Below are 15,542 nucleotides of genomic sequence, written 5' to 3' on the forward strand. Positions count from 1 at the left end.
ACCCCGAGCTGACATACCTTTATTAGACTACAGAAATGGGTAAATCAGTCAATAAATTAATGAAGTAAAATAAAAGAGACATTTCCATTTTTCTGATTTACACGCTGGGTAAAGATGCCCAGATGCCGGAAAACTTCCGGCTAGCACAAAAAGGAAACGGAAATAGCTTCTCCGTGCAGCGCGAAGTGTCACATTAATAACCCTCCCCTCAAGGGGGGGCCTTTCCTGGGGTTGCCCTCAACTTTGCCTGCGCAAAAAAATAAAATAAAATCTAATAGGATGGAAACGGATACGTTCTAAAATTTGTATTGTGTTTTCGAGTAAGGTTGCCGGTAGTTCCTGTGCAAATTAAAACAGAGAGAAGCTCAGTAGTAAGGTTACTGCTGCATTTGGCATCCTTTTTGCCAGGACTGGGCCACAGCCCGCCTTCCCGCCGCTGCTCTTTCGCTCCGCCCAAGGGGGCCTACGTTTTGTCAGGCGGCTGCCGAGCAGTTTCCTTTCCTCTCCGAGCAAGATGGCGGGGGGTGGAGGTGGAGTGACTCTCGGGCAGCCACATCTTTCTCGACAAGATCTCGCTACATTGGTGAGGTCTCGATTTGCGGCGGGAATGTATTGTGAGCCAGGGAGGGGGGAGATGGGGCAGTGCCCGAGTGTCTGGATCGTGGTGTAAAGCAGATATCCTAGAGCTGTACCCTCTAAGCCCTAGAGACTCAGGCGTGGCGGCTCCCTCGCCAGTACCTTGCCTAGTGCCCGCACTGGTCAACGATTTTGAGAGTTGGAACTCCGGGAGTTAAGCTTCGGTGATAAATCGAATTAAGTACTTTGGGGCTGCCGTTCACTGTGTAGAGTGTATGCTTAGCATCCACGCAGCCCTGAGTTCCATCCTCAGGAGCGCACGCCTGTAATCCCAGCACTTTAGGAGATGAAAATAGGAAAATTAGAAGTTAAAGGTGGCCACATATAGAGTTGGAGGCCAGCATGAGATACACAAAGATTGTTTAAAATCATTAAGGTTTAAGTTTGAAAAGGATTGGAAACCGGACCACACTGCCCACTGTGTTGGACCCTTGAGGACTTGCTAAGCCTCCAGGATTAGGTGGTCTTTCATCTCTAGTCCTCTCTTAGTGAGTGGAGTTGTCTTATATGACAATGAAGGGCTCATAGTGTAACAGCACTATAAGGGAGGAGACACTTTAGCGGGAGAAGAGAGCTGCTTATATAGGGCATAGAGTTGTACCTGGGGAAAAGGAAAAATTAACATCAAGGAAAGTTTTCTGGTTTATGTTGATCGTGTTTTGAAATATATTTTACTGCAGGATGTCACCAAGTTGACACCACTTTCACATGAAGTTATCAGCAGACAAGCCACGATTAATATAGGTAAGATAGCTCGGAGACTTCACTTAAAAGTAATTTTAGTCTTTCCTGTTGTGTAATTCATTGAATACTGTGGTCGTTTACTTGGAGAGTGTCCTGAGCAGCACAGTGTGTCAAAAAGAAAGCTGTGGAGCCCTTGTGAACAAAACCTTGCTACATTTTTGAGATATATATATATATATATATGAAAAAAAAATTTAATAGTAAAAGGAAAAAAAGTAGTACAAGGCAGTATGTAATCATACAGTAGGGAAGAAAGAGGTGAGAATGTGTTCTTGCCGTACAAGGGCAGTTTATGGAAGTTTTATTTGATGTATAAGCTATAATTAAGTAGAATTATTTCCCCATTAATTGGCATCTAGAACTGTTGAGGTATATTGCTTGAGTATAAAATGTGTGGTTGGTTTTTCTTGTCGGGTTAGGGGCGTTGGTACAGGCTTGCTATGTATTCTGGCTAACTAGTATACATAGAGTAGTTAGCTTGGTATTCACTGTGTAGCTCAAGCTGACCTCTAACTAAAGGCAATCCCATTGCCTCAGATTTCTCAGTACTAGGATTATGAGTGTGTTCTTTTTTGTTATATCGAAGTTTGTCATACTAACTGTGTGTTTGAATCTTTTTTTGGAGGGTGGGGGGAGGTTTTTTTATTGTTGGTTGGTTAGGTTTTTCAAGATGGTTTGTCTCTGTAGCCCTTGCTGTCCTGGAACTCTGTAGACCAGAGATCTGCCTGCCTCTGCCTCTGCCTCTGCTGAAATTAAAGGCGTGCGCCATCACTCACAGCACTTTTGTTGTTTTTTTCCTCAAGACAGGGCTTCTCTGTATAACAGAGCCCTTCCTGCCCTGGACCCATTTTGTAGACCAGGCTGACTTCAATTTCATTGCACGTATTAAAGGTATATGCCACCGTGCCTGGCTCCGGCTCTGTTTTTTTGTTTTGTTTTGTTTGTTTTTTAAGATTTATGACAAGGTCTCCCTAAATTGTCCAGGCTATTTATAGTTAGTGTTTTTAGTTTTCTACTCAACAGTGTTTGTAAAGATATCTGGTGTACTTGCATGCAGAAGTTAATTTTGTTGTCTTTGGTCAATAGGTACAATTGGTCATGTAGCTCATGGGAAATCCACTGTGGTAAAGGCTATTTCTGGAGTTCACACTGTCAGATTCAAAAATGAACTGGAAAGGAACATTACCATCAAGCTTGGATATGCTAATGCTAAGGTAATCTGTATACAGTGAAACTAGAAACTACTTAACTTTAACTGGTGCATGAGTAAACAAATCCAGTTTGTTTGTTTGTTTGTTTCTCTTCTTTTACATGGAAACTTAGATTTATAAACTTGATGACCCAAGTTGTCCTAGACCAGAATGTTACAGATCATGTGGAAGTAGTACACCGGATGAGTTTCCTACAGACATTCCAGGGACCAAAGGGAACTTCAAATTAGTCAGGTAACTTTGATGCCAAAATCACTTTATGCTTTTCAGTCACTACATTGTGCTTTGTGCCTTTTGAAGTACTTAAGACACTGAACCCTAACTTAATTGCTGAATGGTTTCATTGCTTTACCATTATTTTGCATTTTATTTTATACAGTGATAAGAATTGAAAGGTCAAGTGTGTTTGAAATTAATTTAAAAAGTTCTGCAAACTGAAAGATTGCATAAGGGAGCTAGAGAGGGCTCATCTGTTAAATGCACTGGCTAGGAGGACCCAGGTTTGATTCCCAGCATCTTCTTGGTAGCTCCCAGCCATTTGTAACTCCTGTTCCAGGAGATCCCACAACCCCTTCTGGCCTTTGAGGGTACTAGACATGAAATGCTCATTCACAGAAAGTGAAAATAAATCTTTAAAAAAAAATATTTTTTTTTAAGGTGAGTATTGCATGAGCAAAAAAGGAAGGGAGAGAAAACAACTCACTGGATTTAGGCAGTGTCATTTCTGTTTATTAGATAAAAGAATGAAGCCATTTTTTCAGTTGCTTCTTTAAAACAAATGGCTTTGTTTCCAAACAATTTTCTGAATGTTTCACATGTTGGTTCATTACCAGAGGATGCTGGTATGTAGTTACTAACATCTTTGGGTATTACAAGACCATCTTAGATAGTGGGCAACTCTTTGTCTTAGGCCCAAAATTTAGGGAAGGAGGGGAAGCCAAGAAATCTCAATAATCAGGATAAATACTTTAATGCAAGAGTCACCAGTATCAAGACTTTAAATAAAGGCCAACAATATTGCTGATATTTTCTTGCTTTTCTGTGACTTCTTTAGCTTGGTTGGTTGGTTGGTTGGTTGGTTGGTTGGTTGGTTGGTTGGTTTTTAGAAGCAGGGTTTCTCTATGTAGCCTGCCTGACCTCAAACTTAGAGATCTGCTTGCCTCTGCCTCCTGAATGCTGGGACTAAAGGTGTTTGCCAACATGCCTTTTAGGCAGGCCATTGTTAATAATCCTTTTTCTATTTAAAATGTTGGAGTTTTGATCGTTATGGATTTTGGCATTAATTTTGAAATTTGGTTGTCTTTATCCAAGTATTGAATTAATTTTTTTTTTTTTTCCTTTAGCACTAGGGCTTGCACCAAAAGCCCCACCTGCTAGCAGGCAAATGCTTTACCACTGATCAACATTCCAGGCTTTCTTTTTTACTGTTTAGGCATCCCCTTAAAATGTACACCTGAGGTACCCTCTCTTAGCTCACTCTGGTCCTAGCACTATCAGAGATAAGGATACCTCTATTGTAAAGAGCAACTGTTTTCTGTTTTGTGGGCCTTAGAGTTGCTAGTGCTTATTTCTTCTCTTCTTTTACCAAAGCACATGTAAATTCACCTATGAGTTTGTGGTAAGCCGAGTCTGGAGCTCATAGTTTGCTGATCCTTGATTCCCATTTTAGATCATGGAAATATGAGCATATATTTTTGTTAAAATTGTGATTTGGGGGGCTGGAGAGATGTTAGTAACCAAGAGCACTTTTTGGGTTTGTTTGTTTGTTTGTTTGCTTGCTTGCTTGCTTTGGTTTTTCGAGACAAGGTTTCTCTGTGTAGCCTTGGCTGTCGTGGATTCACTTTATAGATGAGGCTGGCCTCAAACTCACAGATATCAACCTGCCTCTGCCTCCCGAATGCTAGTCTTATAGGGGTGCTCCACTGCCTGTGGCTTAAAAAGTAAATTCTAAAGTCATAACTCTGAGTAGCATAAGTTTAAAGTAGTACTGTCCTCTCACTTTCAGACACACAATTCCAGTTTTTCAGGGGTAGTGATATTTTGGGCAGAGTATTTTTTTCAAATGAAAGTCTTCATTCTCTCTTTTTTCATGTTTATTTTGAATGATGTGTTTGTCTGAGCGCTTATCTAGGTGCCAGTACCTGTGGAAGCCATAAGCATCAGACCCAGAGTCTATAAACACCAAGTCTTACAACCCATTTTAACAACATTGAGAGCTAGTTCCCATGTGATTTAACTTTCTGAAATCTACAGTAAAGCCTGGCCAAGCATGGTGGTGTACACCTTTAATCCCAGAACTCAGGAGGCAGAGGCAGGCAGATCTCTGTGAGTTCAAGGCCAGCCTGGTGTACAAAAAGAGTCCAAGACAGCCAGGTGTGTTACACAGAAAAACCCTGTCTCAAAAAGAAAAGAAATCTACAGTCTGTTTATAGTTTTGATTGATCTTAAGACTGATTGTTATTTCTCAACTGTCAGGCATGTTTCCTTTGTTGACTGTCCTGGCCATGATATTTTGATGGCTACAATGCTGAATGGCGCAGCAGTGATGGTGCAGCTCTTCTGTTGATAGGTAAAGTCATCAGAATTGGTTTGGACAAACAGAGGGATAACTAATCTGAGTGGAATATTTGAGGAAGAAATAAAACCTTTGGAGGCCATGTCCGTTATCTAAGTGAGACATGAAAAGGAATGTGTCACGGAGGATGACATTTCCTTCTAACAGCACAAACAAAATACTAAGCAAAAGAGTCCTGGGGTTTATGGCTTCTGCGAAGTCTTAGAGTATCCAGAAAAGAATATGGTGCAGCTGCACATACTATCTCCATTTAAAATTTGAGCGTTAAAGCATTGGTCTGTGTAGTGAGTTGCCTCTCCATGGAGGTGGAGAACTGATTGATTCATAGTAATGGCCATGGTGTAGTATAACCTGGGAGTTATACACTGCGGTAACACTGTTATTCCTTATGTGAACTGTTAAGAGATTTCACAGGTATAAGTGTGGTATTTTGAGGTTTGCAAGGGGATATAGTATCGGACACGTGTACAGACGGGAGGGTGACTGTTGGCAGGCTGACCAAAACTTACCTACCGGGGTGCACTGTTGCTTATTTAAGGAGGAGCCTTGACCATCTCGTAAGGGCTGAGCTGTACCAGAACACACCCAGACTAGATTTGAGCTAGAAGGCCTCAGCAAAAGCTCTTGAAGACAACTTGTTCATTGGAAGCTCCTGGCTTAGGACCAGGAGTGTGAGGCTGCAGTGAATGAAGATACAGGGTGAAGCACTTGGCAGTAGAGTGTACATCATGTAAAGCTTACTGCTTACTGTTTTACCAATATCAGTGAAGGAAGTCCATTCAGGATTTCATTACCACCAAAGAGAATACCCTGCCTGTTAAGCATTCACCGCCCAATTACACTCCCCACAGCTCCTCACAACCAACAATCTGCCTGCTGTTTTTGAAATTGCATTCTGTCGACATTTCTAATTATTCTTATGCATGTTTGTTATTCTCTGTCAACCAGCTGGTAATGAATCATGCCCTCAGCCTCAGACTTCTGAACACCTGGCTGCTATAGAAATCATGAAACTCAAGCATATTTTGATCTTACAGAATAAAATTGATCTAGTCAAAGAAAGTCAGGCTAAGGAACAATATGAGCAGATTCTTGCATTTGTACAAGGTAAGTTTTAATAGCTAATAAATCAGAGGATCACTAAGTTGTAATATCATCTAAAATGAAGTAGATTTAGGTATCATGAGTATTGTTTTTTTTTTACCCAGTACTTGTTAGTGATCTGAGACAGTGTCCTGATAAGACTATAAATATATTTTTCTGCATTTAATGTACAGAGTTAAAACTGAGGTTATGCTTTGGAGATGCTGTCAGTCACATTACATGTTTTAAATTCCAAGGGCTTAGAGTATAGTTCAGTGGTAGAGTGCTTGCCTGGCAAACACAAGGCACTGAGTTTATCATTGCCTCACAAAAGAAAAAAATTCATAGTAGTAGTAAAATGAATTTAAAAAAATGGAAAAGCAATCTTTCTGCTGGACCTCATGACACATGCCTTTAATCTCAGCACCCTAGAGGCACAGGCCCAGACCTCTTGAGTTCAAGGCCAGCAAGGACTGCATAGAGAGGGTCCATCTTAAAGAACAAAGTGATCTTTTCAGAGTTCCTTTCTCTAGTATCATAGCATGTTCCACTTTCAGAGAAGACATGATGCATATTACTGTTGACCTTTGGTTATTTTTTTTAGCCTTTTCTTGTTGAGAACCCAGTTCTAGCATGAAAAATAATACATTTTGATTAAAATCTGATTAATTTTGGTCTATTTCTTTGACTAGTTTGCTTGACATATTATTAATAAAGAAATACATAGGCCAGCCAGTCTTTAATTATCGAAGACTCTAATTTCCTTTTGACATTTATGGAAAGGTTAATTATGTGTTGTTAAAAATCTTCTAGCTTCTAAAGTGCTGCTCCCCAGGAGTATCCGTGTTTTGTTGCTTTAAACACAGCATTTTGCCTTTGTTAAACCCGTTGATATAAATTTAGCAGTTTCCCCTTAGAGGACAGATAATTCATTTGCAAGAGTTAAAGAGAATATTGTCACCTTTCTAGAGAGACCACTTTCTGCTTGTTGACTGGCATTTGTGTGGACATATTTAGGCCTCTTTTAGTTTTGATTTATCTAGCAGCTGTATAGAGCAAGTTTTATAAGACCCAAGGATTTTGATCTTTCTGAAATTTGTTACATAGGAACAGTAGCAGAAGGGGCGCCAATTATTCCAATTTCTGCTCAGTTGAAATACAACATTGAAGTTGTCTGTGAGTACATAGTGAAGAAAATACCAGTGCCCCCCAAGAGACTTTACTTCAGAACCCCGTCTCATTGGTAAGTGAGTCACATTTAACTGGACTTTTCCATGTTGGTGCTTCCCTTTTAATGTTTCTTCTTTCTGCAGAGATGGTGATAAATCCATAAAACCTATTTGAATTAATGTCTTCATTATATTGCTGGATGACAGGGCCCTGAGTGAAAAACTCATTGTGGTTAATATTTGGTATTTTCCTTGACCAACCTGGAGTGGCAAAAGTATTTTCTAGGGGATTATAAGATGTTGTCATTGTACTGTTGGCCCTGGTTTTTAAACTGTTTTATTTGGGGTTCCTTATGCCTCTACCTCTCTTCCAAACCCCGACCCTAGGTAGGAGAGAAGGAAGGTTAGAAGGGTAGACCTCTTTAGAGTTAGTTCCTTGGGGTAATTCCAATCTTTGTAGTCAGGATATCCAGCAGTCCAGTTAACCAGCAAACAGGAAGCACAGCAGCAGCCTTCTTCCTTCCCCAGCCCTCTCCTCAAAGCCTCCTCCTTCCTAGTTCTGTTATTTATCCCTCTCAGAGTCATCAGAATTAAATAACTGCAACTGGCAAAGACCACTTCCCTCTCTGTGGACAAACTGAAAGCAGCGCCATATCCCACACTTCAGATTAAAACAAAATATATTTACGTAACATAACTGAGTCTTTATTATTTATTTATTCATTCATTCATTCATTTATTTATTTATTTATTTATTTATTTATTTATTTATTTATTTATTTATGCAGTATTCTGCCTGCATGTGTGCCTGCACACCAGAAGAGAGTACCAGATCTCATAGATGGTTCTGAGCCACCAAGTGGTTGCCGGGAGTTGAAGTCAGGGCCTTTGGAAGAACAGCCAGTGCTCTTAACCTTTGAGCCATCTCTCCAGCCCCCATAACTGAGTTTTTAAAGAAACCGAAATTTCCACTACATTGTACCATTACTGAAAAGCCGATAGGTTTGATTTCACTGAGTTGTGGTTGCTGCTCAAAGATGCAGGAGCTTTTTCAAAGGCCTCTTTTTCCAGATCTTCATTTGGAGCTGTTTGTGTGATTGTTGGGGGAAAGTTCTCCTGGGTGACCTAAGAATAAGTCATACAGTCTTAGAATTGCCTTACAATTTTTTGAAGTAAATTTGTATTGTAGAAGCCATATAATACAGAAATCCTATATATAACATACCAAGCATGGTGGCACATACCTATAATCCAAGCACTTGAATTCAAGGCTAGTCTGGTCCGCATAACAAGCTCAAGTCAGTCAGCACTACAACCTGAGAGCCTCTCTCAAACAAATGAAAAAATAAAATGCCCACGTGCAGGCTCCTCCACACTACCACTGAGGTACATTACCAATTCTTTTCTGTATGCCTTAAGTCATAATAGCCAGTTGGTTGTGAACGCTGTGTAAATGGTTACAATGCAAAGAGGATAATGGGCCTCATCACATAAGCATTTTTGCTTCTTGCCTGGTTGAATGACACAGATTCAGAAACCTTAGATACGCAGGTCAAGACTTTGTTATCGTTGTTTTGTTTTTTCAAGACAGGGTTTCTCTGTGTAGCTTTGACTCTCCTGCACTCACTTTGTAGACCAGGCTGACCTCAAACTCAGATATCCACCTACCCCTGCCTCCCTGAATGCTAGGATTAAAGGCGTGTGCCACCACACCTGGCACTTTTTCAAGACAGGGTTTCTCAAGACAGGCGTACCCCTGGCTGTACTGGAACTCACTTTGTGTGTAGACAAAACCCATCTAAGATCATTACATGTAATTTATAGTATTAATTTCTAATAGCTGCATGATACTCCATGGTAGAGACTCTTATAATATTAGTATACTTAATAAGCCATCTCAATGAACTTTTAAACTTTCTGCTTTGTTTGTTTGTTTGTTTGTTTCTGTTATAAGTAAGATTTCAGTAAGCATTAAAGCAGTAACATTAGATTGTTTTTGGAGAAATTGACTTGGAAAAGAATTCTAAAGCTACAATCAATAGAAATGGCTTGATTTCATCTTAATTTTTTTTTTTCTTCTTTAGTTATCAGGTCATTTGATGTCAACAAACCTGGCTGTGAAGTTGATGACCTTAAGGGAGGTGTAGCTGGTGGTAGTATTCTAAAAGGAGTGTTAAAGGTAAACTGGATTGAATTGTTACGCTCTGAGCTTGATTGTTTATCTATCATATGGATGTGGGTGGCCGTGCGAGTGCCACGGTGCATAGGTGGAACTAAGAACTTTTCAGGGTCGATCTCCACATTTACAGTTCTCTTGTGAATGTGGAGCATATTTTACGGGACAACAGGCTTATTCAATATTTTGCAAAGGTTGAGTGGAACTGAGGAAAAATTTTTCTTTTAGATTTATTTATTTATTTAATACCTATGGGTGTTTGTCTCCATGTATGTGTGTGTCCAGGGAGGCCAGAAGAGGTTGTTGGATCCCTCAGAACTGGAGTTAAAGATGGTTGTGAGCTGCCATGAGGGTGCTGGGAACTGAACTCTGATCTTTTGGGAGAGCAGCAAGTACTCTGTAACTGTTGACACATCTGTCTCCTCCATGTCAGGTTTTTCCTTCCCTTTTTATGGTTTTTTTGAGACAGGGTTTCTCTGTGTAGGTTTGGCTGTGCTGTAACTCACTGTAGACCAGGCTGGCCTCAAACTCAAGAGATCCTGTGCCTCCCAAGTGCTGGGATTAAAGGCTTGCATCACCACCGCCAGACTCGTTTTTTTCCTTAAAAAAAAAAAAAATGTAGCTGAGCATAGTACCTCACACCTTTAAATCTGGAGGCAGAGGCAGGCAGATTTCCAAGTTTGAGGCTAGCATAGTCTGCAAAGTTAGTTAAAGGATAGCCAGAGCTACATTGAGACTGTGTCTCAAATAAACCAAAAAATAAAATACACACACACACATATATATATACATACATATATGTATGTATATATGTAATTTTAATCTGGCATGGTGGTGCACAGCTGGGAGAAGTCAATAAAAGTAGTTGTCTTGCCACTCCTGATGAGACCTAATTGACTAGGATCAGAAGGAAGGAAAAGAAGACCTCCCCTATCAGTGGACTTGGGGAGGGCCATGCTTGCAAAGGGGGGAGGAAGGGAGGAATTGGGACGGGAGGAGGGAAGGAACCACAGGGGGGATACAAAGGGAATAAATAAAGTAATTAATAAAGAATTTTTAAAAAAGTAGTAGTCTTGAAGTTAGAGGAAAGATCGCCTTTTTAGTTTGGTGGTCTTTTTGTTAGTACATTGGTAGCTAAATAATAAATGCATGTTCTACAATACTTCTCATTACTAATGGTATATTTACAGGTAGGCCAGGAGATAGAAGTCAGACCCGGTATTGTTTCCAAAGATAGTGAAGGAAAACTCATGTGTAAACCAATTTTTTCGAAAATTGTATCACTTTTTGCAGAACATAATGATCTTCAGTACGCTGCTCCAGGTGGCCTCATTGGTAAGCATTTCCCTCTTAATTTGTGGAGATTAATGGTGTGTTTCGTAGGAAATACCAAAGATTAAAGTGTAAGGCTTGTTTGTTTTTACAGAATTATTTTTATGTATATGATCTTGTTTGCATATATGTTTGTACATCTTGTGTGCCAATGTCCAAAATGCCAAAGAAGGTGTCAGATTCCACCTACCCCCACCCCCTGAAACTGGAGTTTCAGAACCTGTGAGCTGCCTTGTCAGTTCTGGAAGCCAAACCCAGGGCCTCTGCAGAGACCAGCAATTGCTCTTAACTGCTGAGTCATCTCTTTGCCTCCCTTTGGTTATTTTTGTTGTTGGAGTTTTTTGTTTGTTTGTTTTGAGACAGGGTCTCTCTACATAGCCCTGGCTGGCCTTCTGAGTGCTGATATTAAAGATGTGCTCCACCACATCCTGTTTTAATTTTTTTTTTTTTTAAAGATTTGTTTATTATTTATATAGTATTCTGCCTGTATGTGTGCCAGCAGACCAGAAGAGGACACCAGATTTCATTATTGGTGGTTGCTGGGAATTGAACTCAGGACCTCCGGAGGAGTAGTCAGTGCTCTTAACCTCTGAGCCATCTCTCCAGCCCCTGTTCTAATTTTTGACATAGGGTCTTGCCATGTAATTTTCTCCAGGCTGGTTTTCAAGGCAACCCTCCTAGATCAGCTGCCCAAGTGCTAGACTTACAGATGTGTACTATCACACCTGGCTTTCTTGGTACATCTTGGAATATTGTAAACAGGAAGAAGACATTTTGGAGCTGGCTCAAATAAAGGTGCTTACTCACTCAAACAAGCATAATATTAATAATAAAAATATTTTTAAAGTATCTTTTTTGGTGGATAGATATTTATTCAATAATTCTGGCTAAGTTTTGGGTAAAGGCTAGAACATGCTAGGCAGATGCTCTATTTCTCTGTGTGTGTGTGTGTGTGTGTGTGTGTGGTATGAGTGTTTGTGTGTGTGTGTCCACACCACACGCATGCCTGGTACCCACCAAGGAAGAGTGTAATACTTTTAACCACTGAGCCATCTCTCCAGCCCCACTCTTCTTCTTTTTTTTTAAAAGATCTCACAAGGTTACCCAAGCTGTCACTTACTTTGTACTGCAAAGCTGAGCTAGAACTTAAGGTTTTCCTGCAACATTCCAGTTACAGCTAGAATTTCAGGTCTATGCCACTGTGCCTGGCACAAAGTAAGTTTGATGATCTAGCATTCAAAGCACTGGTTATATATGGTTTGTTTGGGGATTTAGGCTGGTTGGTTGGTTTTATACTGCCTTGCTATATTGCCTAAATTGGCAAGTAGCTGGGTACAGGTTTGCACTAGAGTGCCTGGCTTATCATTACTGTTTGGTGACACACTTTTGGAGGAGATTGCTTTTTGTGTGAATTTTGCAAATGTAATGTTACTAAAAAGGAAAAAAATGTCAGATTATACTCACTCTGATGTGGGAATAAAAGAAAAAAAAGTTCCACCTAGGCATGGTAGTGAGTACCTGTAGTCCCACATACTTGGGACTCTGAAGCAGGATTGCCTTTAGCACAGAAGGTTGAGACCAGTGTGGACAGCATAACCAGACTGGAGATATAAGACCTTATGCTCATTTAAAAAATTTTATTTTATTTTATTTCTTAGATTTATTCGTTATGTATACAGTGTTATGTCTGCATGTACACCAGCACACCAGAAGAGGGCACCAGAGCTCATTATAGATGGTTGTGAGCCACCATGTGGTTTCTGGGAATTGAATTCAGGGCCTCTGGAAGAGCAACCAGTGCTCTTAACCTCTGACCTATCTCTCCAGCCCTGTTGCACTCGTTTTTAAACATTTAATTTGGGGTTTTTAGGCCTCTACCTCCCTTCCAGCAACCATTTAGCCTTAGGTAAGAAAGGTTAGTGGGGAGAGGGGGCACAGACCCCTTTACTTCTTGCAGCTGTTTAGGCCCGATGGGTTCTTTTGGGGCTCTACGAATCTGTCAACAGTAAACGCAAGCAGTCTCCTCAGTCTATCTCTTCCAGGACTCCCTAGACCACGCCCCTCTCTGTGCCGCGAAGACCAGCACACAGGAGGAATCGTCGGCTCTGGACAAACTAAAGCCCAAGCTAAAATCCCACACTTGTTATTAAATAAAAAAGCATATTTACATAACATAACTGAGTTTTTAAAGAAACCGAAACTTCCATTGCAAGACCTAACTCAAGTAAGACCCTATCTCAAACAAATCAAAAAAGGGTTTTCTGATCTCTTAACATTTTTCGATTGCTGAGAAAAAGGCAAGATTGAATAAGAGTTCAAAATGTACCTTTGAGCTAAGGAAGGAAATACATGCAATTCATTTTTCCTTTCTGTAATGTTTACTGTAAAGACGGGAGATGTGGCTGAGTGGTTAGGAATGGCTACTGCTCTTGCAGATGTGTGAATTTACGAGTGACTCTGAACCATCTATAACTCCAGCTCCAGGAGAGCCAGTACCCTCTTTTGGTGCCACACTTGCATGCAAAGGCACATATAGACACATAACTTAAAAAATAAGGGCCTGAAGAGATGGCTCCGTGTTTAGAGCACTTGCTGCTCTGCTCCTTCAGGGGACCCAAGTTCAGTGTCTAGTACTTGAAGCAGCTTTGACTATCTTTGTTTGTGACTATCTTTGCAGGGCACCGTCGCCCTCTTATGGCTCTTGTAGGTACTACATGCGTATGGTGCTCAGGTGCATCAAAACACCCAGAAAAAGCTTTAAATTTTTATTTTCATGAAAGGTGTGATGGCCTTAAATCTCAGGCAAAGGCAGGTAGCTCTCTTAAGTTGGAGGCCTTCCTGTTCTACAGAGTGAGTTCCAGGACAGCCAGGACTACATAGAGAAACTACTTCTTACAAAACCAAAAACAAAATTAAAACAAAACAAGTATTTTGTTCGGCTTACTCTAAGTGTATGAAAACGGAAGAAGGTATAGAAGGATGTCAATTTTTAACTAGACTTTGAAGCAAATTACTCCAAGGGTATTTTAGATAAGAAATAAGACTGCATAACATTTTAACTTTTTATTAGGAGTTGGAACAAAGATCGACCCCACTTTGTGCCGAGCTGACAGAATGGTGGGACAAGTACTTGGTGCCGTTGGAGCTTTACCTGAAATATTCACAGAACTGGAAATTTCCTATTTCCTGCTTAGACGTCTTTTGGGCGTACGAACTGAAGGAGACAAGAAAGCTGCAAAGGTACGTGCTTTAGGTTTTAAAGAGTCCCCACGAAAACAGAAACTATTGATTTGTTTGGCTTTTTGCGGCAAGTCTTTCAGCATTGCCCTCAATATGTATACCAGGCTGGCCTCAGACTCAGAAAGATCAATCTGCCTGTGCCTCCTGAGCACCTGATCTAAAGGTGTACGCCTCCACACTCTTCAGAAAGCATTTTCTTATTTGTTGTCCCCTTTTTCTCCAATTTCTTTCCCTAGGTGCAAAAGCTGTCTAAGAATGAAGTGCTTATGGTCAACATAGGCTCCCTGTCGACAGGAGGAAGAGTCAGTGCTGTCAAGGCTGATTTGGGCAAGATTGTTTTGACTAATCCTGTGTGCACAGAAGTAGGAGAAAAAATTGCACTTAGCAGAAGAGTTGAGAAACACTGGCGGTAAGTTTGTTCACTTAAGTTCTTGTTGGTATTTATATGGACATTCCTCTCCTTGAACATAACAATTAATGTGGCTTTAGCTCTCACCTTCTTGCTTGGATGGTTTCGGACGCTGTATTAATATCTTTTGATTTGTATTCCTTTATTAGGACAAATACTGCAACTGGCTTCCCGTTGTTTTAGATGTAACCTATATTTCAAAAAGTGAACTTGATTCATCTGGCCTGGCAGCAAGCACCCTTTTACATGTCCTTATTTTATGTGTGTCTGTGTCGGGATGCACACATGCCTCAGTATACATGGGGAGGTCAGAGAACAACTTCTTACACTCTTTGGGTTCTGGGGATCGAACTTAGGTTGTCAGGCTTGGTGACGAGTGCCTTTATCTGTTGAGCCATCTTTATCAGCCTTGGACTTTAAACTTTTTTTGAAATTATTCAAGAGTATTTTGATCTGCTTGGCAATAGTGGTGCATGCCTTTGATTCCAGCACTCAGAGACAGAAGATAGAGGCAGGCCCTCTGAGTTCAAAGCCAGCCTGATCTACAGAGTAAGTTCTAAGGCAGCCAGGGCTACACAGAAACCCTGTCTTGAACACTCATCCCCCCACCCCCCCCCAAAAAAAGGTATTTTGATCAGACTCACCTCTCCCCAGCCCCTCCCAGATCTACTCCTCATAAACTTGGAATTGGGCGTGGGGGGAGAGAGAGAGAGAGAGAGAGAGAGAGAGAGAGAGAGAAAGAAAGAACAACTGGGAGGCTAGATGTGGTGGCACAGACTAATCACTTGGGAGGTGGTTGCACAAGGATTAGGACCCCAAAGTCACCTTCAGCTCCATATCAAGTTTGCGGGCAACCTGGTCTAGCTCAAAGAAACACATGTATGCAAGTACACATATACACGCACGAGCACCCAGCCAGAAAAAAAAGAGAGAAAGAGAAGAATTTGTTGGGAGACCCTGCATATTT

At 40.8% G+C, this 15,542-nt stretch overlaps 1 protein-coding gene across 1 annotated transcript; it reads left to right on the top strand.

The window, feature by feature from the left end:
- Positions 1-488: 488 nt before the first annotated feature.
- Positions 489-14,575, top strand: LOC129685905 (eukaryotic translation initiation factor 2 subunit 3, X-linked-like; the record flags this gene model as incomplete). The annotated part of the gene is given in 13 exon segments (XM_055619425.1): positions 489-583; positions 1,317-1,380; positions 2,467-2,594; positions 2,704-2,825; positions 5,067-5,137; positions 5,140-5,160; positions 6,115-6,273; positions 7,357-7,454; positions 7,456-7,492; positions 9,503-9,597; positions 10,785-10,929; positions 13,997-14,166; positions 14,403-14,575. Coding segments are annotated over 13 exon segments (1,352 nt in total), but the record flags the coding sequence as incomplete, so codon positions are not given.
- Between the last annotated feature and the right edge of the window lie 967 nt (positions 14,576-15,542).

The sequence above is a fragment of the Psammomys obesus genome, unplaced genomic scaffold (assembly GCF_907164565.1).
Source record: "Psammomys obesus unplaced genomic scaffold, mPsaObe1.curated_primary_1811, whole genome shotgun sequence".
Lineage (NCBI taxonomy): Eukaryota > Metazoa > Chordata > Mammalia > Rodentia > Muridae > Psammomys > Psammomys obesus.